Here is a 25,491-nt window from a genome sequence, read left to right on the forward strand (position 1 = left end):
CTAGTTGAATTGGAGCGGTTGAAGAATTTTTTAGCTAGGGAATTTGAAATCAAGGATCTAGGGACCTTGAGGCATTTCTTGGGAATGGAGGTTATCAGTTCAAAGGAAGACATTTCAGTGTCTCGAGGAAGTATACAATAGATTTACCCTTACTCATCAATCTCTTTTTCCAACAGTCCTTATTTAGCAATTTAATGCCAGCAGTAGCACCATAGTTTTGTTAATTTTACTTGTTGCATGATAGAATCAGCATACGAAGCAAAATTGGTTTCAAAGTCTTCAGTATAAGGAATCCAAATATTTGATAATGATCATCTTATGTAGTCTCTTAAGCATCAAATTGAGCCATGAAATTGCGGTTCGCCTAATCGATAGCTAATAGCTATAATCAATTATAAGCACAGGCTTAGGCCTAACCACACATAAACATGATAAAAAAAATTTCAGATACAATACTGTGAAATCATTCACGAGAATCAAAGAAATGCCATAAGATTGAAAGATGCAACCTTTCATCAAATTTTAATCATAAAAAGCCAGTAAAGGAGGGAGACGAGAGAAAAAAGAAAGGGTAAAATTGGAAAATTTAAGTTACATTGATATGTATTTTAGTCATTTTAAGTTAAAATGAAAAAAAAAAATAGGGGCTAATGAGATAAATCCTGAGAGGTTAAGTATCATTACTTAGAATTACGTCTACAATGGGCACTTCCTCCACCCTCTGTTAAGTCATTTCTTAATTTTCTAGCTTTCAATGGAAAATATATATATGAATATCAATGACTTAATATCTTTTATTATATATACCACTTATCCCCTTATTGTTTTCATAACAATCATTAATAGCCCTCTGCCAGCATAATTTGTAGTATTATTTTTATTTTCAAATACACTATTATTCATATTTATTATAAATTAAACATATCATATAAATGAAATTGAAATCAAAAGTAAAATAATTCCAAGATAGTGCCTAGCAAGTGTCAAGTGTACGTCATTGCAAGATAAGATGCAAATATGAGATTTCTGCACGGTGGAGGATTAAGAGAGGATTATTGATAAATTATGAAAGCTGTTCTCATATGTTGTGCACTAGCTTGCATAAATCATTTTGTAATTATGTTATGTTTTCCTGGGTTAATAAGTGGATGATGTGAAATATTTAGAAGTAATTTTAATTGATTCATTTGTTATGGGATCGATCAAATATTATGTTAATGAATTTAATTTTTAAATATACACACCCTATTTATGTAGTAGTTAGATTATAAAAAATTATAATTTTATATTGTATTGTTATAACCCATTATAAGATGTACAATTTTATAACTAACACAAGAGAAGCCTCTACACTCATCCATGTACATAAAATTTTTGTCCAGTCGAAATTACTTTGAGCCATTGTGTACTTGGACACGAGTGTCGATTGTCGAATATCAATTCATCGATGTTTGAAAAGCTCAACAGCAACTCACTCAGCAATGACATTATCTTTGACATACATGTGTGTTGACAGTGAAAATGCATTACATATTAAAATTAAATCTAATGAAAAACAGAAGTAAATTATGAAGCTTCTGAGCAACCTCGGTCAATATTATTATTATTACTTGCAAGAATTTATGTAAACAAGACAAAATTGCTCCAATTTTTTTTCTGATGACTAAATCTAATGAAAAGAAAATGAGAAGAATGTGAAGCAGACTCAAGAAAATAATTAAACAAATTAAGAAGCTAACTTTATAATAGGAGTTGGAGTGTGGGACCAACGATTTCTTTATAAATTTTGAGGGTCTGATATCAAACTCCAATAATATTTTATTTTTATTTTTAAATTTTTATTACAATTAACTGATAATTATTATATCAGTAAGTCTAGGGAACTTGGAGCTGCAGCAGAGCATTTGCAAGATTTTAAAAGGCACGTGCTACAGAAGAATTTAGAAAGATCATGATGTTGTTAATTACTATATCATCAAAAGTCATTGGATGTTAAATATTGGCATACTTTTGATTATTCCAGTAATCTCTCTTACTAGTTAATATAAGTGGTCAAGAGCACACATTAACACAGTTACTTGAACAATAATTCTTGCAAAATTATTAGGCCAAACAATCATTTTTTTTTTTTTGACCACGAGGTATCCTGAGGAGGGCCCCAACTGTGGGAGGCACCTTTAAGTCCGTACCACAACCCAGACTAGAAGTCCTCGCTCAAACCGAGAGGCACATGTTCTCCCAACAAATGCGACTTTCCTGCTACTCAAACTGGAGAGCAAATCCAATCAAGTCACTTAAGGGAACTCCATTGCCAGTAAACCAAACAATCATGATTCATGAGTTTATGTTTCATTAATTAAACTGAGCATGCAGTTTGAAATTTCTTTACTATATATTCCTCCATGACTTCAAATATGTGGGGGCTTTTTCTTCCTGTACGAATCTCTAACAATGTCAGCTTCTATATGAAGTGCTTTTGTTGCATATGTTTGACTTCGAGACATGCCCTTGGCGTATAAGAAGAAGCAAAACTTAATGGCGAAGTCAAGCTAACATGTATTGTCTTCGTAGACTCCAATACTGAGTTATCTATAAAGTGAGAATCACATTAATTAGCACATTGAATGTGAATTTAATTTTCCGTTTTTGGGGTCAAAATATTATGGTTTGAAAAGTTGCAATATGTGAGTAATAATGTTAGAGATTCTAACAGTTAATTGTCAACTTGAGTTATAATATCATGTGCTACTTATCTATTAGATAATGAATTTTAAATTATTTAACTACATTCAATACATGAATGTCACATCAATTTGAACTCAAATTGAGAGTTAGATGTTGAGATGCTTAGCATTGCTCATACTCAGAATGTTAGCATCTGAAACTAATTAATGGAAACAACAATTAGAAGTACTATAAATGCTCAAAAACCATCTTAAAATATTATTTTATTTTATCTTTTCCCTTAAAATGTTAGATTATAACTACAAACTCCTAGCAAACATATTAATTATAGTTAGTAATCATTAATCAACCAACAAAATCTCTAACAATAATATTAATGAGAAATTTTAAGCTTTAAGGCTTCATCCCATATCACTAACACCAAGAAACACACTATGGAGAGGTTAAGTAACTAATCAACTCTTCATATATATGTAATTAAATCCAGTAACATGGCAAATTAAACAAAGAAACAAAGCCTTAAAATTGTATTTCCCTGCATAAGAAAATCGGCTAGTAATTGAATGAAAAAATTGCCTGCATTAATCAGAAGCCTAAACAACAAACATATAAATATATAGAAATACCCATTCTTCTATTTCATCTCTTCAAATATGTTTCACCAAATTTTGCTCACTTTGAGATTTTGGTAAAATAATTTTTCATTAAGCATTAATCAGACTTCTCAAAAAGCTTAATTGATCATCTCTTCAACAACATGCAAATTAACAAAAAGAAAGTACTAACTACATATCATTATCTCCTAAAGCAGCCCCCCCATGCACCCAACAATTAGGATCAATTATTTTCTTCAATAGTACCTCAGCTTCTTTCTCCTATAAACATCAAACGGCACCGGTTTTGTCGCCCGATAAAGACTATCGAGTGACCGATATCTCCTCTTTTTGGGCCGGCACATCTCACTTTCTTTCCCAAAAATCTCTTCAATCTTTGCCCGCTTACTACCCTTCTCGCTATAGTTGTTATCTTCATCGCTTTCGCTTAGCTGCATGAGCTGCTCGGCCGCCGCCGCCGCCGCCGCCTCCTCTGAATCTAATAACAGCTTCCGGGGTTTACGTAAAGACTCCGATGAATCCCCCATTGAAATGAAAATATATCTGTAATTTGTGTTTGTTTCTATTTCTTGTTCCTTTCAGAAACCCTAATCTCTCTTTTCTACTCTCTATTTCTTTGTGTTATAATTTGTGTTTTGTGCTGTGTTTTTGGTCGATGGGTTTAGGCGTAGAGCGTGTTTTGAGGGTACGTGAGTTGTGTTGTACAGGCTGGTGCTATGATGCTTGTTACAAGGTGTCTTTCGTTTCTTTTATATAGCAACTCAATCTTGATCTTCTACTCTCAGTTCTATTTTAGCGTATAGATTAGATAGATTTGTAGGCCTTCTGATTTCTTGATCATTGCTTCTTTGACTTTGTTGACCTCTCATAAGTGGTGATCAACGTTGTTTGTTGGGTTGTTAATTTATAATATTAAATATACGGCATGGTCTCATGGTCTAAACCATCATCTAGCTGGTCCCACCAAATCCATGAATCGCAGCCGATTACTTTTTTTTTTCAAAGTACATTTTTTGCCGTCGGATACTTGTTTGATTCCTAGATGCTAATTTATTTCCCCGTGAGTCACGAATGGGATAATAACAACAGGTTCCCTTGGTTTTTATATTTTCTCAATAAAGGATACACTTTATTCATTTCATTTGTATCAAATAGGTCGCTGAGTGGGTGATCCCAACCCAAATAATCAACTACGTTAATAATGTTAGAATTTTGAGTTTTGACCATGTTAATTAATGCAAGAACTGATGAAATAATCAACTACGTTAATAATGTTAGAATTTTGGGTTTTGACGTTGATAATTAATGCAAGAGTATGTGATAAATAAAGTGTTATATCAGAGCAGATATTTTGATAAATATATGGGAGTCATTCATTAATAAGGTGGTCGATTATTTCCCTTCCTGCACTTTATGTAATACTTCAAATCCTCATTTTTTTCCGAATGTTTTGGAGTAGATTTGTACCATGATAGTATCATAACAAAATTGATCTAACAGGTATTGACAATTTTATATGTTAAGTACCAATAGACAGAGATGGTTGGTACTATTGGGTACTGACAAAAGACTATCTACTGATTAAGAAAAATACTAAAAGGGGAAAAAAAACAACTAGGGACTTATTTGTTATAAAAGGAAAAAGTATTCATTCTTTAGAAAATGTCTTCTATGTTACTATTCCCTCATGAAATTGTCAAACATTTACACTCCGAAGTTGACTTGACCAAGTTTTGTTGAGTATTTGGTAAAATTAATATTCCCTTGCTGAATAAGTCTTTGACAAGTTTTGCATGTTAATTGAGCGTGAAATCTTTGTTGTGTAGTAGCCAATAAGCAGCAAACTTCATAGGCCGAAGTTTGTTTTTCTCAACAAGTCTTTTTCTTCTCTTTGCTTATTCATTGAATTCTTTCTTTGAATTCTTTCTTCTTTATGGGCCAAGACTAGCAAATACCAAAATGACATCTTATCACCTAACATTTCAAATTAATTTGTCTATGATCCATCTTATTTTTGTAATATTCTTTGGTTGTAAAAGCAAAAGATTAATTTTGAATTGCAATTAAATAAACTTATTTTATCAACAAATGAATTAAAATTTGCGAAGTCCAACAATTAATTTGAAATACTAGAGGTGAAAAAAAAAATCTCTTCATTGGGGTTATACTTAATTCTCGTTCAAAGTAAACAACACTGAGTAATGCTGCCATCAAATTTGAGCAATCAAAGCATATGTAACAAGAATTGACTCTACCGTTATGGTACAGTAGGAGTCTCCTCGCATGTCGCAAATAGAGATGGCAACGAGGAGAGAAGGGGAGTGGATCGACTTCTCATACTCATCTCTAATACTTTGTTTATTTCCTTGAATCTTTCCTCTCACCAGTATAGTTTCTTCAGGAAAGAGGATAGGCATATCCAAATAATAAATGGTGATCCTCAAATGTACATGATTCTTGAATCATAAATACTATTATTTTTCTAATTTAATTTGATCATATTTAAAGTAAAAGTATAAAATCATATTACTAACACAAAAACATCAAAATAAATTAAAGTAATCAATAATTTCTATCAAACTAAGTCAATGTCATCAAACTCAAGTAACCACAGCTGCAAAGTGCAATGACTGACAAAATTGAGCTACCACATAGTATTGTTTCCTACATTCAAAGGTTTCAAAACTATTTACAGCCATGAATATTTGATTAATCACAAGAACATTTACCACGTAAATTAACTCATGAAATCTGTTAATTACAAATTCTAAATTTATTATCATATTTCTTAATTTATGTTATTATATTTAACATCCAACAGAAAACATTACGAACAACTTGAGAAGTGTGACTCATAGTTGGCTTTTTTTTTTTTGGAGGGGGGGGAGGGGATTCCTGCCAATGAGAAGTTAACATGCAGTATAAACTCATCACAAGCACAGTGTGTTCTCGAAAGAGACAGAGAGACTTGAGACTGAAAATGGCATTCCAAATAAATAATACATTTCAAACTTCAATAAGATTTAAAGTGTTTTACAGTAGAGTGAACAATCAAGAACATAAATTTCTGGAATACCATACATTTATGACTCCAGAATGTGAACGTACATACCCAAGTCTAAGCGTAATCATTGAAACAATTGAAGACATGAGATCTAATTGTGGAATCACGTATACAAAGAACCCACAGGATATTGACAGGGGAATAAATATAATTCAATGCTCTCTTGCAAAATACAGAAACTCAAAATACAAAAAGGAACCCTAACATCCATCGGAATATAATGAAAGAATTAATGAAAAACCATTGTAAAACAAATGACAATGTGTCAGAACCCCCCAGCCCTCTGATATCTACAACATTCCCAAGCTACAAGCTTTGGTTTCACAAAATTTCTTTCTTGTCTATGACAAATCGGATCGTGCAGCACTGCATGAAGCAATTTGAGCTGGAAGAGCAATGTCTTCTGCAACTTCACAATTATGACCATAAACTGAAACCAAAAGACACCTAAACGCATTTTTTATTCACGTATCCTAGTCACAGTTCAACCCACAAATTTCTAACACGGGGCCATCTTTGGAGACAAATGGGTTTATTCTGACCCACATGAGGGTCAAGATTGAGGCAAGCAGAATCGACCACACCAAGATAATGGTAGGCATCCGATCCTGTTTTCCTAGTAACCCCTTGAGGAAGGGGTAGAGGTGGATGATGACCCAAAGGGCAAAGAATAGCCTTCCAAAAAGTGGGCCCCATGAATCATACCCGTTATTGATGGCATCCGAGATCCCAACTACAACCCCGACTACATTAATGATAAACAAAGTCGTGGGAGGGATTAATAAGGATGTCCACTTGAAGAGGTAAAGCTCAGAAAATTCACCATCATCTGCTCCTTTAGAGGTAACTGTGAAGTTTGTACTGACACCAGCCAAAACCTTTAGTAGACCCTGGAAGAGAGCAAAAAAGTGCGACGAAGCACCTCCAATCACCCAGAACTGCTCGTTTCTCCACCAATCATCTATGCCAACACCACCCCACTGCATCTCAAGGATACCAGTTGCAGCAATAGATATGAAGAGACCAATAAAGACGAGACTAGCATAGTTGCTAATCTGTAGACAGTAAAGAATGCTGAGTCAGCAAAAAAGTCCGTTTGACTATGAAGCAAATACAAGACAGAAAAAATGGTTATAAGTGGAAGATTTCACCAGTAATAACCAAAACTTTCCAAATTTGATGACATGTAGGCTACATATATGAACAAGCTAAGCTTAAAAAAAATAATAATAAGAAACTTAGTTATGCACCTAGTTCAGCTATAAGCAACCTAGATTTTGCACATTGGCGTTGCAAGTTCAAGGCAAGATGACTTACCAATCAGGATACACTAATAAAATCAAAAGGATTTTAATCCCACAATTTAGGTGCATCTAACATGTTTATGATCCGTATGTCACAGTGTTTAAAAATTGCAAGAAACAAAGCCACGAACATAGTTTCAATGCAGGAATAGACAAGTATAACATTTGAGACATATGCAACTCATAATCCACAACATTTCTCCTCAAACATGAAGTTCATAGTTTCAAAAACGTGGATTGTTACCTCAGGAACAATGAATTTCCCAGTGAGAAGGCAGAAGGCAGGTAGCGTACAGTAAACAATCAAAGGAATGGAGGTCCAAGGGTACACAACTGAGTTTATATATGAAAATCTCTCCAGCAATTTCAACCCACCCCCATAACCATACCAGATTGGGCAATGTCTGCTCAAGAATATCTCAACAGATCCCAAGGCCCACCGAAGAACCTGGTGTAGACGATCTGAAAGATTGATAGGGGCTGATCCCTTAAAGCAAGCCCGTTTGGGAATGCAGTATACAGATCTCCAACCATGGCAGTGCATCTTGAACCCAGTCAGGATATCCTCAGTCACAGAACCATATATCCAGCCAACCTGGTACAACATTTAAATGTTTAGTCACAATGATAGAACTCACATATGATAAGTTCACTTTAAAGTCCTCAGTTTTTACTCACTTCCTTTCCCCATTCTGTTTTATCTTCATAACCACAGCTGATCACTTGGATTGCTTCTTTCAATAGTGAAGCTCGCTTGAGATCTCCAGTAACTCCACCATCTTCCAAAAGAGTAGAATCTACAAAAACCGGAGACTGCCCGAACTTCTTCTCCAACTTCATTCGGGACATATCAGATGGTTTCTCAGCATTTGTTTCTGCAACAACAGTTCAGTCTTAATTGCCAGGAACGTTTTTCAAAAGTCACAAACATAATACAACTATGCAAGTACGAAGTTGCTCTTGCACATAAGTAGAGATTTACCTTCTACGCCCTCTTCAATATTCTCAAGAGCATGTATTTGCTTCGATGCTTCCTTATTCTTTGACTTCTTTTTCTTATCCTTCTTTGGCTGCTTTGCTTTCTTGTTTTTCCTAGATCCACAACACAGACAGCACCACTTTGGCCAGCAATTGCAGGTCTTGCCAGGAGGCTTCTTCTTGACAGGAGCATCATAACCGTATAGTGCTTGCCTTCTGAAAACACACCCAGTTCCGACATATATTGGTCCTTGGATACCATCCAATCCTTTCATGTTGATCTGTTTGCATTAGGAAATTAGCTTCTCTATAGTAACAGTAATTTTCTTGTTTTAAACTAAAGGAAAGAGGGGGGTGTGGGGGAAAGAGAGAGAAATGAACATACGTCAAAGAATACAACATTCCGGTTTGAGTATCGATCATGACGATCAATACCATCAAATCTTTGTGGAAATTGCACATAGCAAATCTTTTTCCCCGATTGAGGGTCCATCATGAAGCACATGGCTTCTCTAAGTGCTTTGCTGTTGTTAATATAATGATCACAATCCACATTGAGAAGATAAGGAGCATTCGAGAGAACTGCAGAGACCCGTACCTTCAGAGACAATAGTCAAACAACACATCATTAGTCATGGCCCCAGCCTTTTTAAAAATATGAGAAGCAAAAGCCAGGAAATGATTATTCAATAAGCATTGATTACATTAAATTTTTAGCCTTACCAGCGCATTCATGGCCCCAGCCTTTTTGTGGTGTTCAAAACCTGGTCTTTTCTCACGAGAAACATAAACCAAACTAGGTAATTCATTTCCCTCTACATCCCGGACACCACTTTGACCAAGGAAGACCTGTAAAAGAAACAACTATATTTGTTCACTAACTTGGTAGGGATTAAAGGACAGCAAATAATACATTGCTCATAATACAATGGTCAAAAGAGCTTTTAGTTGAAAGAGAAAATCATCTGACCTGAATCATGCCAGGATGGTCTCGTACATTGTTTCCAGGCCACGGAGTTCCGTCCTGCATTGTCCAACCCTCCTCAGGAACCTTTTGTGCCGTTGCAACCAGTGCATTTATCCTGATTTTGAATTCTTCATATTCTCTCTGTAACAGATAAATAATACAAGATAATACAAGTGAATTACATCATTATTGCGAAGTCTAAGGAATTTTTTTATTAAGACCAGAAGATCAATTAGGGACAATAATTATACAATAATATATAACATCTTTGATTGATTCGAAATGCATGAATTCTTGTGGAACTCAAATCTTCAGATAAGTCAAAAATACTGCTACATAAAAATAAGTAACAAACCTTCATTGCACGCCTTTCTCTAACAAATGCTGGATGAACTTTGTTTCTCAAATAGTCAATCTTCTGAGAAAAATACCACTCTGGAGCTCGGGGCTCAATATTAAACTTTTTACAGAAAGGTACCCATTTCCTAGCAAACTCAGATGTCTCAGAGAGTGCCTCAAAAGTAAGCATGGCAGCACCATCATCAGAGACATAGCATGCAACTTTATCGACTGGATAATCAACCGCAAGGATGGACAGAACAGTGTTTGCAGTGATCAGAGGAGGTTCTTTCATAGGATCAACAGTACTCACAAAAATGTCTACTTTGGCTAACTGCGATGGTTTCCCTTCTTTCTCATACCTGTAATTTAAGGTGCGACTAATGAGACAACATTCCATAAACTAAAGGCGAAAAACAAAGACAATAGACAGAGGGGAAAATTAGAATAAAGCCCAATAATCATCTTTAAAATATAAACAAAAGAACTAAATGACATCGGCTCCAAATACCTGAGTGATAGCCGGTCAAGGTATGTTTCTCGCGTTATTGGGTACCATTTTGGAAACTGATCTAGAATCCACGATACCCCAAACCATATTTCACAGATTACTGATGTCAACCAGAGGGCATATGCATTATTTACTGGATGGAGAATTCTATAGTGGAAAAATAAGCCAAGGATTACAAGGCGGAGTATGATTATCAATCTGTATGGGCTTATCTTGCTTGAAGGAATTGGTAACTTCCTTGAGAGTGGCTGCCTGCCCTCATCCATCCTGATAATGTGCATCAATAAAACTAGTCAGTACCATACTTAAAATAGGCATCATAACATTAATTACAACTTATTTAGGCACAGTTACAAATAAAGTCTAACATGATAATTCTATGTAACTCAACCGTGTTCACAGAATGGAACTCTATCATGTCCATGGAAGCCTTATGGTATACACTTAAGACAAAAGGAAACACGGGTATTCTCTGATAACTTTCTTACATTTGAAGCGGACAGCTCTCCCAAGAAGTCAAACTCGGCACAAAAAGAAAAATGAAAAATGGTTTATGCAAATAGTTAATCTATAGGAACTAGGAAGACAGGCCATGTTTATGCTGCAGAAATGAATAATAATCAGAGCACATTTAAGGCAGTTTCAACCTATTCAGTCCAGTCCAAGAGGCAAAGGTATAAATCTCTGAGCATTCGAGATCATGGAAGATGATAAAGTCCAATGCCAAAAAAATGTATATAGCAGGCATTTAACTTAGCAGTTCTCTAGAAGGCACCTCAACTAAGGACAGTATGAAACAGCAAACTTGCTTCTGAAGAGGCCAACATTTTATCCAAGCATTCGTCTGCTAAATATGCACATGACCAACCATGTCTCAAATATACTTGCACAACTTTAATTCAGATTATAAGGATGCTCAAATCCTCATTTTACGTACAAATGAAACTTCTTTTAAACAGAAATTGTAATTTTTCCTCTTTTATCTCAGTCACAGCATTGCACCCCAAGGGCTTCAACTTCTAATAAAAGACCAGGTATGAACAAAAGCGTCATTTCTGTCTCCTTATTTCTCTTACTAGCAGTATTGACACACCCAGCAGCCAGCACAACTTGACACAGTTAAACCAAATCTTTATTTTAAATTGCTTCCAAGGCTAGTCAAGGCAGATATCATGAAAAAAAATGAGTGGCAAAATAGGGAGGCCTAATATCTGCAGCATGCAGAACTTATTTCGATAACAAGGTGTTGTACCCACTTGTTCTGAGAACAGATAAACTTCAAGCAGGATCTGCCCCCTCTGATTGGTCTACAAAGTCCTTTGTGTCTTACCTAAGATTATGTGATATTATGCAAAATCTATAGAGTTTCTTATTCCAACAACAACCAAAAAAAAAAAAAAAAAAACTCTTAAGACCAGAAAATAGTCAAATAATACATCAGATTAAAATGGTCCCAAGTATCACTTACATGGGCAAATCAGAATCATCCAGTTCACCACCATCAAAGTTTCTACCGTCGCTTCCTCCTTCATGCTTAACCACCTGAAGTTTTTCGTTCTGCCTTTTCTTCCACTCTTCCATTCGATCTTTCCATGCAACACTCCCATATCCATATACAGCAATGTCTTTCTGAGGAACCATCGGTCTCGGTTGCACTATGAGATGAAAATCAGCAATTTACCATAAGGCAATAAGTAATGCAACAGCTAGAAATCATAAGGATATGCAAATAGAGAACAAAAAAAGGACCTACAAGGTGTTGATGGATCAGTAAAAGGCATTGGATGAACTCTATTTCCATGACCCATATATGGGGGTACAATTAGGGCGTGTCGATCAGAAGAAATATCATCATCCTAAAACCAAGAAAACAAAAAGGATTCAGTATGATGCAATCATTGCATCACCAAAAAAAACATATGCTTGTGTAACACTAGAGATGAAGATTCTAAAAAAGAAAAACACAGAGACACAGAATAGTTAATAAAATTCACCTCTTCTCCGTAAGTCAAGAGAGGAATATTAGAACTAAGAGGAGCGGAATCCAGCTCTGAGCGTGTGGGGATTCCAGATGCATTAAGGCGAGCAGAGAGGGCCGCATCGCTGACATGTTGTGGACCAAAACCATCTAAGTTTCCATAATCAAACTCGTGATCCAAATCGTCAATGTCATCTTCCTCCTCATCACCTTCAACCCTTGGGCTACCTGCAATTTATGTCACGAGTTAGTCAGCTTCTATGTACTGCAGGACTCATGGCAAGAATATCAGACAAAACTCACCTTTTAGGCGCTTGTATCTGGTTTTGCACTGTGGGCAGGCCTGATTCCCCTCTCTTCTCTCGTACTCATAGCAGGGCCTGCATACAGGAAAGGCACATTCATTGCAAGCAACAAATGGCTCCCCATTATCTGTAATCTCAATTTCGTCCTCACATATCTGACAAGTTTGTCCACTCAATTCTTTCACGGACTTTATCTGAACACACCCAAACAAGTGAGCTCATTAGCTTAATGCAAGTTATTGTGACTGCTCGGCAAACCAAATAAAAATGTAGAGGACAAACAATGCAATTGCCAATTGGGTGATCATAGGATATAAAGACATACCTCAGAAGAGCAGAATATTCAACTGATATTTAAATAGAAATTTAAACTGAGAATCTACTTATTCTAACTGTCCTTTTCAAGTTCAAATTTTCATCATTTTATTGAAGTGGTCGTCGAGTAAGCAAGCAATTTCATTATTACCACAAATAATCCAAACAAAATGGTAGTTAACTTATCTACTAAATTTTTTTTTATTTATTGAAAGTTCCTATCCCCAGAACAGCGTCCTATGCTTCCTTTCAAGACTCAAATAATCCACTGCATTTGAGAACTCAGATCATGGTAATTTACATGTGGCTTCTATAACAGTTACAATCATTCCAAAAAAATATACAAATTTCTTTTGAATATCCAAAAAATTAGGAGATTCTTAAATAACAAAATTATGAGAATCAGCAAATACATCAGAAGCACAATCGATGGTTTGCTTTCAAAATCACACCAAATCTCAGTCATCTAAGCTAACATCAAAACTGAAACTCATAGCAAATCTAGAAACCAACAACAGGAAACTGGTAGCTTCACAGTTAACGTAAATCAGCAAAATTAAGCTCAAATTCACATCAAAAGTCTCACATTTATTTAGAAAATGGATCCATGTTAGATTAAAAAACACTAATATGCAACATAGCCAAAGTTATGATCCAATAAAAATGAAAACCAAATCACAGTAGAACATACATCACTTAAATCAGAAAAAATGCACTTCAAAACTCATCAAACACCAATTAAAAAATAAAAATTGAAAACCAACAAGATACATTTTTGGAACAAACCCAGATCAGAAAACAACAAAAAGATCCAGATGGGTGTACATCAAAATAAAGCAAAAACAGAAGAGGGATTATAGAGTGCTTACTCTTGCAGTTTCATCGGCATTAATCAACACAAACTCATTTCTGTTATGAGACCCTGCAATGAGCCTCCCTCCAGTGGCCATGACTCACCACCGACACTCCAAAAAATAGAATTAAAAAAAAAAAAAAGCAGACCAAGCTCAGTCCTCAAGATCCAGTTTCGTTGGTTTTCCAAAACGCTACATACAGTTAAAAAGCAAAAACACAGAGAAAATGAAGAGAACAAGGCAATGCTTTATGGTTTGCTTGAGTTGGGCAAGCCCCAATTTCTCTCTTAAGATTTTTAAGAGAGAAAAAGGAACAAAGTGCTGAGTTTTTTTTTTCTTTTTTTTTCTCTCAAAAAGAGTGAGAGAGATGGTGGTGTGGGTGCCTATGTGGGTTAAAATGAAGACGCGTGACTATTTGTGTTAAAATGGAGACGCGTAATTGAGAAGGAGAAGATGAGTGTGCCAGGGAGACAACAGAAAAGAAAATCAATTCATCAAATTAATTATTTCCCATAAATTAAAAAAAAAACTAAAATAAATAAATTAAAGAGAAGAAGCGAAGCAGCGGCAGTGGTGGAAAGCTAGCGAAGATGGGTGGGGTCCAGTGGAGTGATGGCGACTCTGTGCCTGTACGATCTGCCCCCACCAAAGTTAGTGACAGCAGGATGCATCTATTTTTTCCAGAGGAGAAAGAGAAAGAGAAACAGAAGTGTCATTTTTATATTTGACAATTTCAAAAAACAAATTAGGGTTTTTCTTTTGTTTTCTTCTTCAGAAAATTTTGTGAGTACAGTTTGGTTTGTCGTGTTCTTACTTCTGAGTTTTCTCTCCAGCAGACCCTTCCTCTTACCTTTTGGTTGTGGGGGATTTTATCATTGAGGTCCTTTACTTTTTATGTTTTCAGTATAAAATCATGTTTCGTTGCTAATATAACTAAAAGTGCCCTTTTGACATTGAATTTTAGCGTGAGTATCATATCATGACGTCCATGGGTGTAATCAGTGTAAAATAGATTAGGCTAGTACAAATATGACATAAATAGCCCCGATAATATGAATTTCGATAATTAAAGAAAGTTGCTTAAAAAGTGAAGTCAATTGATTAAATATCAAAGAATAATTATTTTAATAATATAATTTATTGATAGTGATAGAAAAAGAAATTCATAGTATATAGTATATTTTAATAATATAATTTTATTTTATCAATTATTTATACAAACTGATGTAATATGAAAGAATTTATCGAACGTAAATATTAAAAAAGTCAATATAATTGTTAAGCGGTAGTTGTACAATAGTGTCATGTCAATTTTGTGTTGCACTCCTCGGACTTATTTATTGAGGGTAATGTGGTCACTTCTTAGGAGAGGTGGGATTAAGCGAATAAGGACTTGTTTCTTGTTTAGAGCAAACTGATATTTTGTCTTTTTATATGGTGAAATAGAGGGGCCTAAATGATAAAAAAGTCATAACAAAGCCATTAAAAAAATTACTTGCATAAAGCATCAAACCACACCGTTTTGGCAAGTAAAGCAAAGAGAGAGTGAAAAAGCAAACCGCGTAGTAGTTTAATGCGTATACAGAGCGTGGTGTGGTGTCGTGTAAATGTAGAGACAGTAAAAGAAGACACGATCTACGCGCCACGTGGGGAGATCCTAATTTTTAGGCACCTTTCTATTTATAGCCATTTTGTGCTTTAATTGTTTTACTCATTTTCCTTTTTATCTACTAATTTATTTATTGCCTAGAAAATATTTATTTTTTATTTTTTATTTTTATTTGGCAGTTGTAATTACTTAGTATATACTTATGGGAGCGATATGTTATCTGTTTTGTACGGAGTTATTTTTTTTCCCTCCTCGTTAAAACACTGTTGACTTATTGAGTAAGAAATAGGACAGTGGGGTGTGGATCGGGTGCACCTAGGGATGGTAAAATTCGGGTCTGAATCTAAGTTTAGTCTTTTTGGATCTGGACCCGGATACCATTTTCTTTTCTCGGACCTAAATTTTAACTTGGATTTTTTCACCTGAGTCTGGGTCCGGATTCAACCCGAAAAAATCCGAGTTTCTGGATTTCGGGTTTTGAACCCGAATCAATGAATCAATATCAATTTCTAAAATTCTAAAAATAAAAAATTAATACATTTCTAAGCAATAACACATCTAGATTAATTAATAAAATTAATTAAAAAATAATATTAAAATTAGATATCCGGGTCCGAGTTTCGGATGTCCGGATTAACCTAAACTCGAACCTGAACCCGGATATATCCAGGTTATTAAAATTTATTTCGGACTTAGATTTTTTTATATTTCGATACGGGTTCAACCAGGCCCAGATTATCCGGATTCGTCCGAATCCAAGCCGGGTCCGAGTTATTTTGCCATCTCTAAGTGCACCCATTAATTGTTGTTTCTTCTTAGACAGATATTGATTTGTGACAAAATCTTAAATGAAAAGCAACAAGTTTTGCTAGGTCTTAAGTGATACCATTAATTGCTGGACTTATAGTACATATCTATTTAATACGAAAAAAAAGATTTTCGAGTTACTATCAAAAGATCTTTGATTTATACTATGGGTATACTATGGGTGTACGTGTTTTAACTCACAATATAATTTTAGTTGTGGGTTTAATTACTTTAGAATAGTTTTAAGATAGAACATCTCTCGTAATTGTTAGATATATATTATTACAGTTGTTTTAAAGTTAATTATAGACATTCAATAATTTTGGAAACTGCTCGACATTGTAGTTGTTCCAACATAGCAACGACCTAAGTTGTAATATGTATGTAGATTGTAACAATATGATTATTCATTAATATTGGCTCATATTACATGCTCATTGATATGTACAAACTCAGGAAAAATTATCATCGCTTTATCTAATACGATTAGTATTCATGTCGAATTAGTGCATGAGATTTTCGATATAACTCGAAAGGAAGCCCATAGCTATAGAGTTAAATGACCTTTTATCTTTTTACCTTTAATAGCAAAAGAAAAGGGCAAAAGAAAAAAAATACTTCAACATTTTCAATTAATTTATATATATTGTGGGTCATTGTGTAAAAGGGGTGTGATATTCGAAAGACAACTATCAGTCTTAAATGATTAACTGGCCTTCATTGAATAAAATAACAAAGAAAAAAAAAATGAAGCACATAGATTGTTAGACACTCAACTAACAGATTTTGATTGTTACATTTGGGTTGAGCTTTGAACGCTTCAAACAATTCAATGTTTTGTGTTAAAATGTCAGTAACAAATGAAATTGATTAAGATTTGTCGGCGTTCATTAATTAAAATAAACTAACTGATAGCATTTTGATAAGATAGAAGATTTGAGCGGTTAAGCCCCAAAATTAAATTAAAAATAAAAGTTTGAAATGTGTCTTAATATCTTATCCCCAAACTTTAAAAAAAAATGTGTTTGGTAACAATTTTGGGGAAAAAAAATTAGGACACTATTTAAATAGTTGTTAGACAATTATTTTGAAGCATTCAAATACAAATAGATAGAAACAACCCCTACTTTGTTTTCTATTTTATTAAATACACTCAAATAACAATTGAACTTATTTTATATTATTACGAATTTTAAAAAATACCCATCGAATTATTTGATAGAATCAAGATAAATAGAAAGTACACTTACCCAAATATATAATCAACCCATCGATTTCATCTATAGAGTGAAAACCAAATCCATCAAAGTAAACTAACTAATCTAGGGAAATACTTATATATATATATATTAAAAAAATTGGTCATTAACCAAAACTACAATGAACTGTCACGTTTTGATGACCTAAACTTAGATGGGGACAAAGCTTTTGTTCCTTTATAGAACAACCTTTTCAGGACTTTTTTGACTTATTTATTGCTCATTAGCTGGCAAATGAGCATCACATTCTTTGTACAAGTTACAAGACTTATAATTTGCAAAGCTGTACCGTTTCATGTATGGTCAAAATCGTAAGCCCACTTGCCACATCATGTGTGCTTTTATATCATATGTTAGGTGAAATGTATATACTCCAACGCCACATGGGCATCAAGCTGTCGGTGGAACGAAATCATACAATTTTCTCAACACAAATAGAACATTTGACCACCTCCAAATTATAGACAAATTATAAAAAAAAAAAAAAATGTGCCCTAATGTTTTAAATTACCCAAATAGACTCTGCCCTATTTGAAGGTACACACACATCAATTTACTAATAGATAGATGGGTTTGGTTTAGTTTAGTAGTATTTGTGAAACAGTAGAGGGAAGTTGTCGGTTTTAATATTAAATTGCTTTTAATGTTAGGTTTCATCATTGATGTGATTAGACAATAATTTTTTAGGAATTTAAAAGTAAAAGAGTGCTTCATTAGGATTTTTTCATTAGTTTCTTTGATAGGCTATTTCTTTTATTATTACTTTGGTCTAAGTATGTATTTTTTGGGTTGAGATTTGAAGATTAAGACAAACCATCCAACTCTCCAAATAATAAAATCAATATGAATGGAATGAATCAATATGTCCGCGATTTAGATATTTTGTTTTGAAAATATATTGATTAATGGTTCTAAATTAGTAAATATATTGTTTGATTGAGATCATAGTGATTAAGACAAACAAACAAACTCTTCTATATATAAAATTAAGGATTACAAGATATATTGATTAATGGCTCCAAAAGAATACACATACACTATTGAGTTTTTGCTAATCCAAAATGAAACGCATACGGAAGAGAGATTGATAAATGGCTTACAAAAATTGCAAAATTGAAGTGCTAACTAACCAAAAGAATATGTATATGAAACGATGATCACGAAAGATTAATTAATGACTTACAAAACTTGCACCATTGTTGTGCTAGCTAGTGAAAATGAAACTCATTCGAAACAATGATTTTCACAGACTGGTTAATGGAATCCAATAATATACGAAAGATTCAGCTTATTTAGCTTGAATATATTACTAAATTATTTATGTTAACTTTATATCCTAATGCATTTTTACAATAAAAATTTATACTAATCTAACTTTAATCTCTAAGCGAGATTTTTTTTCAAATATTGATATATTATTATTAAAACTCTATTAATATTTACAATCAAATAACAATTAATAATCTTTTTTTTTATGATTCTAATATGACATATCCCGAATAATGATCTCAATTTAATTCTGAAAGAAAATCTATTTTATCCATAAAATAAAGAGTTAAATAAACTCTTAACAGAAGGAGCGTCGAGTCCCGGTGATTGTTGGGAGTATAGCCTATTAGAAATCTCTAACCCAAATTAAAATAATAATATGAAGTAAACTTAATATATTTGCATGCATTCATTGGTCCAATACGACTTAAGCTGTGAACCAGTGATTATTATCTCAACACACGTGTTAATTCACCATAGCCAGCTTTTTTTTTTCTAGCATCATGATTATTTCTTCCATTCCAATATGGACCTTCGTATATCGTGTACTTTTTCGCTTTTCCACAACGTGAAATCAAAGGAATGAGAATAAAATTACCACAAAAAAACTAAAAGCACGTGACGTTGATTATAAAATAACACCGAATCAGAACGGGCCACGTGGCAATCCCTGGCGAACGCCAAATCTGAAACTAATCCATCTGGTTTAAGTAGGCATGATTAATGATGATTATGAGGATGATCAAGCCCGAAGAAAGAAAAAAAATGTACAGGGACCTAATCATAGACCACATGATCTCTCTGCTGCAGCAACACGCCACGTGTAAAAGCACGTGAACCGTGGGGTCCAGCGACAATGGAGCAGAAAATATAAGCCGTGGGTCCGTCTTCGGGACCCACAAAATTCAATAGTTCTTTTTCATCAGTTGGGCCCCAGCGCTTCGAAGGCTACAGCTGGCAATTGTCATTGCTTTGGTGGAAAGTGAACTGTGAGCCACACGATTGAAAAAAATGATAATTTCGGGATATTTTCTTGTTTTTTAAGGTTTTTTTTTTTCCAGGGAAGACAAAGGCAGCGAATGGAGAGCTAACACGTGGACGTAAGATTTTAAATTTTCTTTTGTACTTTGTCTTTTTAATGCGTTTGGTGGGCAACGGTAAGTCGGTAACGGAGCCAAAGGAGCAGGCTGTCGGTAACGTTTGGCTTCGTATGAACAGTGAACATTCAGCCGTCAGATCACAGTTTCTAAAAGTTTAGTCAAAGCTCTGGCCAAGCGGAGAGAAAAGTAAACTAGAAGGCCATCTCTACGGCCTTCGATTTGACTTTGTAAAATAACACTAAAAATATGTTATGCATGTGGATGCTTGAAGATTGAAACTTATATTTGTGTGAGGTGTAGTAGGCTAATAGCCCTATACTACCCAATTGAGGTTACACCTATGGTTAATAGTCCTAAGTTACTTTTTATTGATCCTCGTATGTTACGTACTGGTTGACTTTATTACAAAATCCTTAATGTATATGTTGGGACATTTACTTACATATTATGTGTCACATCAATAAAGATATAAACCATGTAAGTATTTACTTATACCAATAATTCTTAAGTAAATTATGTATCACTAAATTTAAAGTCATTATAAATATATTTTTGTATAAAATATGATAACATACTAATATAATGGTGATACTAACACAATGGTGGTAAGCTATCAGCACTATTTGAGACTTTCATTTACATAATTAGAAGATGTGCAACTCGGTAAAAGTTTTTATTTGGTAACATTAACACTATTTCACTTTTTAACACAATGAAAAGAATAAGTTTTCTTTTCTTGAATTACAATTACTGGATTAATATTTATAATCATCTAGTATGACCAATTTAGATGACATCATTTCTCAAGTCTCATCATGGTATTACTATTATTATTATTTTGAATGAAAATGGAAAAGGGACCCAAAATGAACATGGAGTAGTGGGCCATTTCTTAAATAGAAAAGGCCTTTAATGGGCCCAAATTTTGTGGTAGGCTGAGTAACAGAAGCATCTGGCTCATATTTTCATGGCAGAAGAAAGGAAATCATTTTTTTAAAAAAAATTCACTTATGTGGCTGCTGGGATTCGAGCCCAGGTCTCCACGGCCACAACGTGGAATTCTTACCACTAAACTACAGCCACAAGTTGATATTTTGACTTCCCAAAATAAATTAATCAATCAAACTATTGGGAGAGCAAGGGATTCCCATGACACTACCGACTCTTTCTGCAACCCCAAAAGCAAAGGTTTTCATTAGGCCGAAAAGGTTGTAGGGATGGCAATTGTGCCCGTACATTCGCTCAAATTTATACGTTAAAATTCGTTCGTTACGGATAATTTTATAGGTTGTAGGCATGTTTGGTATTACAAATTGAAACCCACATTTAGATGCAGATGAATTTGGTATTAGCTCAATATCTGGTGGATACACGCATGAATATCTGCTAGACCCGTAATATTTTTTTAAATATTTTTAATTTAATTTCACTTGAAAAAAATTTAAATCTAAAAAATATATAAGGAAAATAATGCAATTATACAAAATGCCAAATAATCAAAGTGTTTTTGTATGGACTATTTTTTTTTTAACTTAATGCATGGATTATTTCATTATTATAATTTTTTTCTTTGGATAATTTGAAAAGTATTATTCTTTGAAAAATATTAATCGTAATAATTATTGTAGACATCATGTTGGATGGGTGCTAATGATGGTGAATGAAATAAAGATCTTCTCTTGGAGCTTGTGTTGAACAATAATATGAAATGTAATTGTTATTTTTAGATATTAGTTTGTGATTTTTTTTTTAATTTGAGAATTGGTGTTTGATTGATGTTGAAATTTTAATTTTTCATTTACAATAGTTAAATTTAAAATTGAGTATGTTATGTGGAATTTAATGTTATTATTGTAAATTTATATATTGAACATTTATGATTTTAAATGTACAAATCCCTAAAAAATCTGCTGGATACCATTGCGAGTCTGGTAATTATCAAAACCCGTAGCAGGTGAACTTTTTAAAAAAAATTAAAGCCCACTGCGGAATGAGTTTGGTAATTTAAATTTTATGTGGATTTGAGTTTGATAATGGCAAATCCACTGCGGGCAGTAACCATTGCCATCCCTAGTTTCAGATATGATCATATGAAACGCACAAAGAGACTTGCATTCGGATGAAGCATAAAATTGTTCATTTAAAACTGAAACCAGGAAGGCAGGAATCTTCACTTCTTTCCTTAAAACTGTAAAATGTACACGACTAGCAGAAATCAGAACGATAGGGTATGGTTGACTAGAAATCTAATTCTGTCCCAATATTAAACTAATCTGATGAAAAGAGAACGGTTGCCAGTGGAGAATCTTAATTGCTTCATTTCTTCCAGACCCGGATGATGCCATCAACAGAGGAGGTAATCATAGCATCGTCCTTCGGGTGATAACTCACACTTGTTACCTGCAGAAGACCAGGTATTAAAGCAGTCTTTTGATAGAGAAAATGAAAGTGAGTGACTAGAATACCCTACACATATATATGGTTGTCCAAATTATTTCAAAGAAGAAGGTTAAAGGTTAAGGAATCCGAAATCCTGCAGTTGATCATAAGGTAACTTATAGCATATATCTCCAATAATCAACACAACTCAAATAAATGCTGGACTGAAAGAAATTTAAAGAAGAAGCTTTACCACTAAAGAATGAGCTTTGAATTTTGCCACTACGGATGCATCTACCAGATCCCAGAAGTAAATATAGCCATCCTCAGATCCACCAGTTACATGGGCATCAGAGTTTGTAAGGCAGCAATCTGTTTTGAAAGACTGTTGCAAATACCAAGCAGGAAGTATGGCAACATCAACATTAAAGAGTGGAACAAAAAGCCAAAGTGAAGTTTAATATAGAGTGCTTCACGATATACAGCAATTAGATAATTTGAAATTAAAAAATAAAAAGCTTGAAAAATTTGGAAGTACACCAAAAAGAATTGTCAAAAATTTTTAATTAAAAAAAAAGTGGAAAAAAATGAAAGAATAATCAATTTAAAGAATGCATCAACATTAATAGTCAAAAGCCCAAAGAAAGGCATTTGAATGCTAACTGCTAACCTTGCAAATATGGCCTTTATATTCTTGCAATAGTTCACCAGTAGATCTGCCATAATAGAGGACCCGTGATAATAAGAGGAAAATTCAGATAAATCTCTACAGTAAGTCATCTGGAAAGTGGAAACTATAAGAAATTACCTGTCCAAAAGACGTAAAGTAGAATCTAAACAGCTTGCTAATATGCAGTTGCCATCATTTGACATTGAAATACAGTTGACAGGTTGTCCCAAGTCATCAGACAATTCTCTAGTATTATATAACAAGAAGAACATAATTAGAAAATGTGCCCAACTTATTTGAGATAGCTTCTTCAAGAAACAGGTTGAAAAACTAAAAGTGTAGTTCATGAATTCTTCAATACAACTCCACATACCTTCCAACACGAATGTCAAATGTTCGTACTGTTCCGTCAACACTTCCGCCAATAATTTCAGTTTTTGTTAAGCAAACAGACATCACACTGTCTTGAAAAGTATCAATAATCTGCATATTCAGAAAAGCTTCAGAGAACTTAGTCAGTGTATACTTTGATAAACAAAATAGTACCCATTGTGAAATTCAGCAACCTGAATAGGCTCAGTGCTATGTGATCGACAGTCCCAAGCTCGCAAGGATTGATCATAGCCGGCTGATGCTACCACTGATGAATACTCATTAAACTTTACTGCATTCACCTGCAAATTGGAATAGGAAAAGAAAAGGGGGCAAAAAACACTACTTTTATTCATGTTCATCAGCTATTTCATCATCATTAAGGCTGCATTAGAAGTTCTTTTAGCAGTATAAATAATAAAAAATGCTTTCTATATCTATTCTGTTCTGTTTGGTTGAAATAGATGAAAAACATATTATTTAAGATTGTGAACTTAAAGAAAAGCACTCCCTACAAAAATGATATCCCAAAGCCTCATGACGCTCTCGCGCGTGTTTTATAGTACAACGGTTTAGCTCAAAGAACTTTCTACAAAATCACTTAGGGTATGTTTGTAACTACTATACTTCTTTCTAATTTTGAAAGCAGAACAGCTAAACTTAATCAGCAGCTAATATTTAAAAACCATCTGTGCAATTATACTCCACTGCTAGAGATTTCATTCCACAACAGCAATGTATTAAAATCCAATACCTCAACCACAAGCATACAATACGAAAAAGCACTTATTAACTGAATCTCGAAGATGCAGTTTCAAGTTCTTGTTTCTTTCACGTAAACTATACATTCTTTAAAAAAAAAGCACTTTTTACGATTTGAAAGCGCTTTTTACCGGAAAGCACTTCCAAATTCACCATAGTCCCTAAAAACAGAAAAGAAGTTCAAAACGACAGCTAACCTCGCTTTCGTGGCCACGAAACTTCCGAATAACACGACCAGTCGAAACATCCCAATAAAAGATTTGCCGATCACCGCCACAAGATATCAACTTCGAGTTGTCTCTACACATTACAAAATTCTCACATTTTAACAATTTATCTTAAATTTAAAAAAAAATTGAGGGGCAACTAAAGTAAACTGAAGTAAATTCGAACTTACGGGGTAACGTGGACGTCGCGGACTTCGCGGCCGTGGGATTTGTAGGTCTTGATGTGAATCCCGCGGTGAGGATTCCACAAGCGGATGGTGCGGTCCTTGCCGCAACTCAGACAATAATTACCGTCGCCGTTGAACCGAGCGGCTAAAACTGCGCCTTCGTGGCCCTTGAGCACGTTAGCCTCTGTCCTCGGCAGATCGGATACGCTCATCTCTTTGCTTCTTTGAGCGGGAACGAGTTACCGTGCGCCGTTGCGATGGAAAAAGCATAAACAATTCGAAATTGAGGGCTTTTATTGTTATTTTGCTTTTAAAGTACAGTAAATAAAGTTGGAGCCCCTGAATCTTTATGTAATTATTAGCAAAAACCAAAGATTACATTGATTGTTAACTTAGGTTCCTGATTTGATATAGTGATATAGCGATTTGTCATGTCTGGTTTTAGGATCACCGATGATGACCCTTGTATCCCTCTACAAATTTTGATGCAAATATTGATTTTATGATTTTTTTTTTAATTTTTAAAGGAACATGAATGCTACATTTATTTGTAGGATGTGACTTGGGCACTACTAAATGATTAAAAAATCAATAAAATTTAATTATATAATGTTGGTGAAACTATGCCATATGGTGCCCATATAATACTACAGTCACAGTCTTATTATTGTTAATATACTGTTGTAATATTTTTGAAAAATATTACAATAACGTAAACTAAATTCTTCCTTGATGTTAATGAGGAATCTAACTCAAGACCTAAATCCCTTAAAACCTAATTTAACATATAAACGTAACAAGTAACAACTCGCCAAATATTGTCTTATAAAATAAAAAAGGTGTTAGTGGGGTTATGGATGGTTTATGGTACTAGGTGATGATTGTGAAGAGGTTTGTGTGCTGTTTTGGGGTTTCTTGTGGCTTAAGGTAGGGCTTCAATGGCAGTTCTTAATAAG

At 34.1% G+C, this 25,491-nt stretch overlaps 2 protein-coding genes and 1 non-coding gene across 3 annotated transcripts; all 3 read right to left on the bottom strand.

Moving 5' to 3' along the window:
* Positions 1-6,280: 6,280 nt before the first annotated feature.
* On the bottom strand, positions 6,281-14,409 carry LOC18036087 (cellulose synthase A catalytic subunit 2 [UDP-forming]). Its single transcript, XM_006427841.2, has 14 exons — positions 13,930-14,409; positions 12,744-12,939; positions 12,457-12,668; positions 12,216-12,318; positions 11,931-12,117; positions 10,463-10,729; positions 9,968-10,313; positions 9,616-9,753; positions 9,369-9,494; positions 9,031-9,243; positions 8,650-8,926; positions 8,346-8,542; positions 7,912-8,262; positions 6,281-7,418 (listed from the first exon to the last, which is right to left on the bottom strand). Exons 1-14 carry the CDS (start codon positions 14,008-14,010, stop codon positions 6,837-6,839), a joined length of 3,276 nt encoding a protein of 1,091 aa, XP_006427904.1. The 5' UTR covers positions 14,011-14,409; the 3' UTR covers positions 6,281-6,836.
* A 6,560-nt stretch (positions 14,410-20,969) lies between these two features.
* TRNAH-GUG lies at positions 20,970-21,041 on the bottom strand. The gene has a single exon. It is a non-coding gene; the product is annotated as a tRNA-His (tRNA).
* Positions 21,042-22,072: 1,031 nt separating this feature from the next.
* LOC18036511 (WD repeat domain-containing protein 83) lies at positions 22,073-25,016 on the bottom strand. Its single transcript, XM_006427843.2, has 8 exons — positions 24,539-25,016; positions 24,339-24,441; positions 23,574-23,681; positions 23,381-23,490; positions 23,146-23,253; positions 23,008-23,053; positions 22,591-22,722; positions 22,073-22,358 (listed from the first exon to the last, which is right to left on the bottom strand). Exons 1-8 carry the CDS (start codon positions 24,745-24,747, stop codon positions 22,275-22,277), a joined length of 900 nt encoding a protein of 299 aa, XP_006427906.1. The 5' UTR covers positions 24,748-25,016; the 3' UTR covers positions 22,073-22,274.
* Between the last annotated feature and the right edge of the window lie 475 nt (positions 25,017-25,491).

The sequence above is a fragment of the Citrus clementina genome, unplaced genomic scaffold (assembly GCF_000493195.1).
Source record: "Citrus clementina cultivar Clemenules unplaced genomic scaffold, Citrus_clementina_v1.0 scaffold_7, whole genome shotgun sequence".
NCBI lineage: Eukaryota > Viridiplantae > Streptophyta > Magnoliopsida > Sapindales > Rutaceae > Citrus > Citrus x clementina.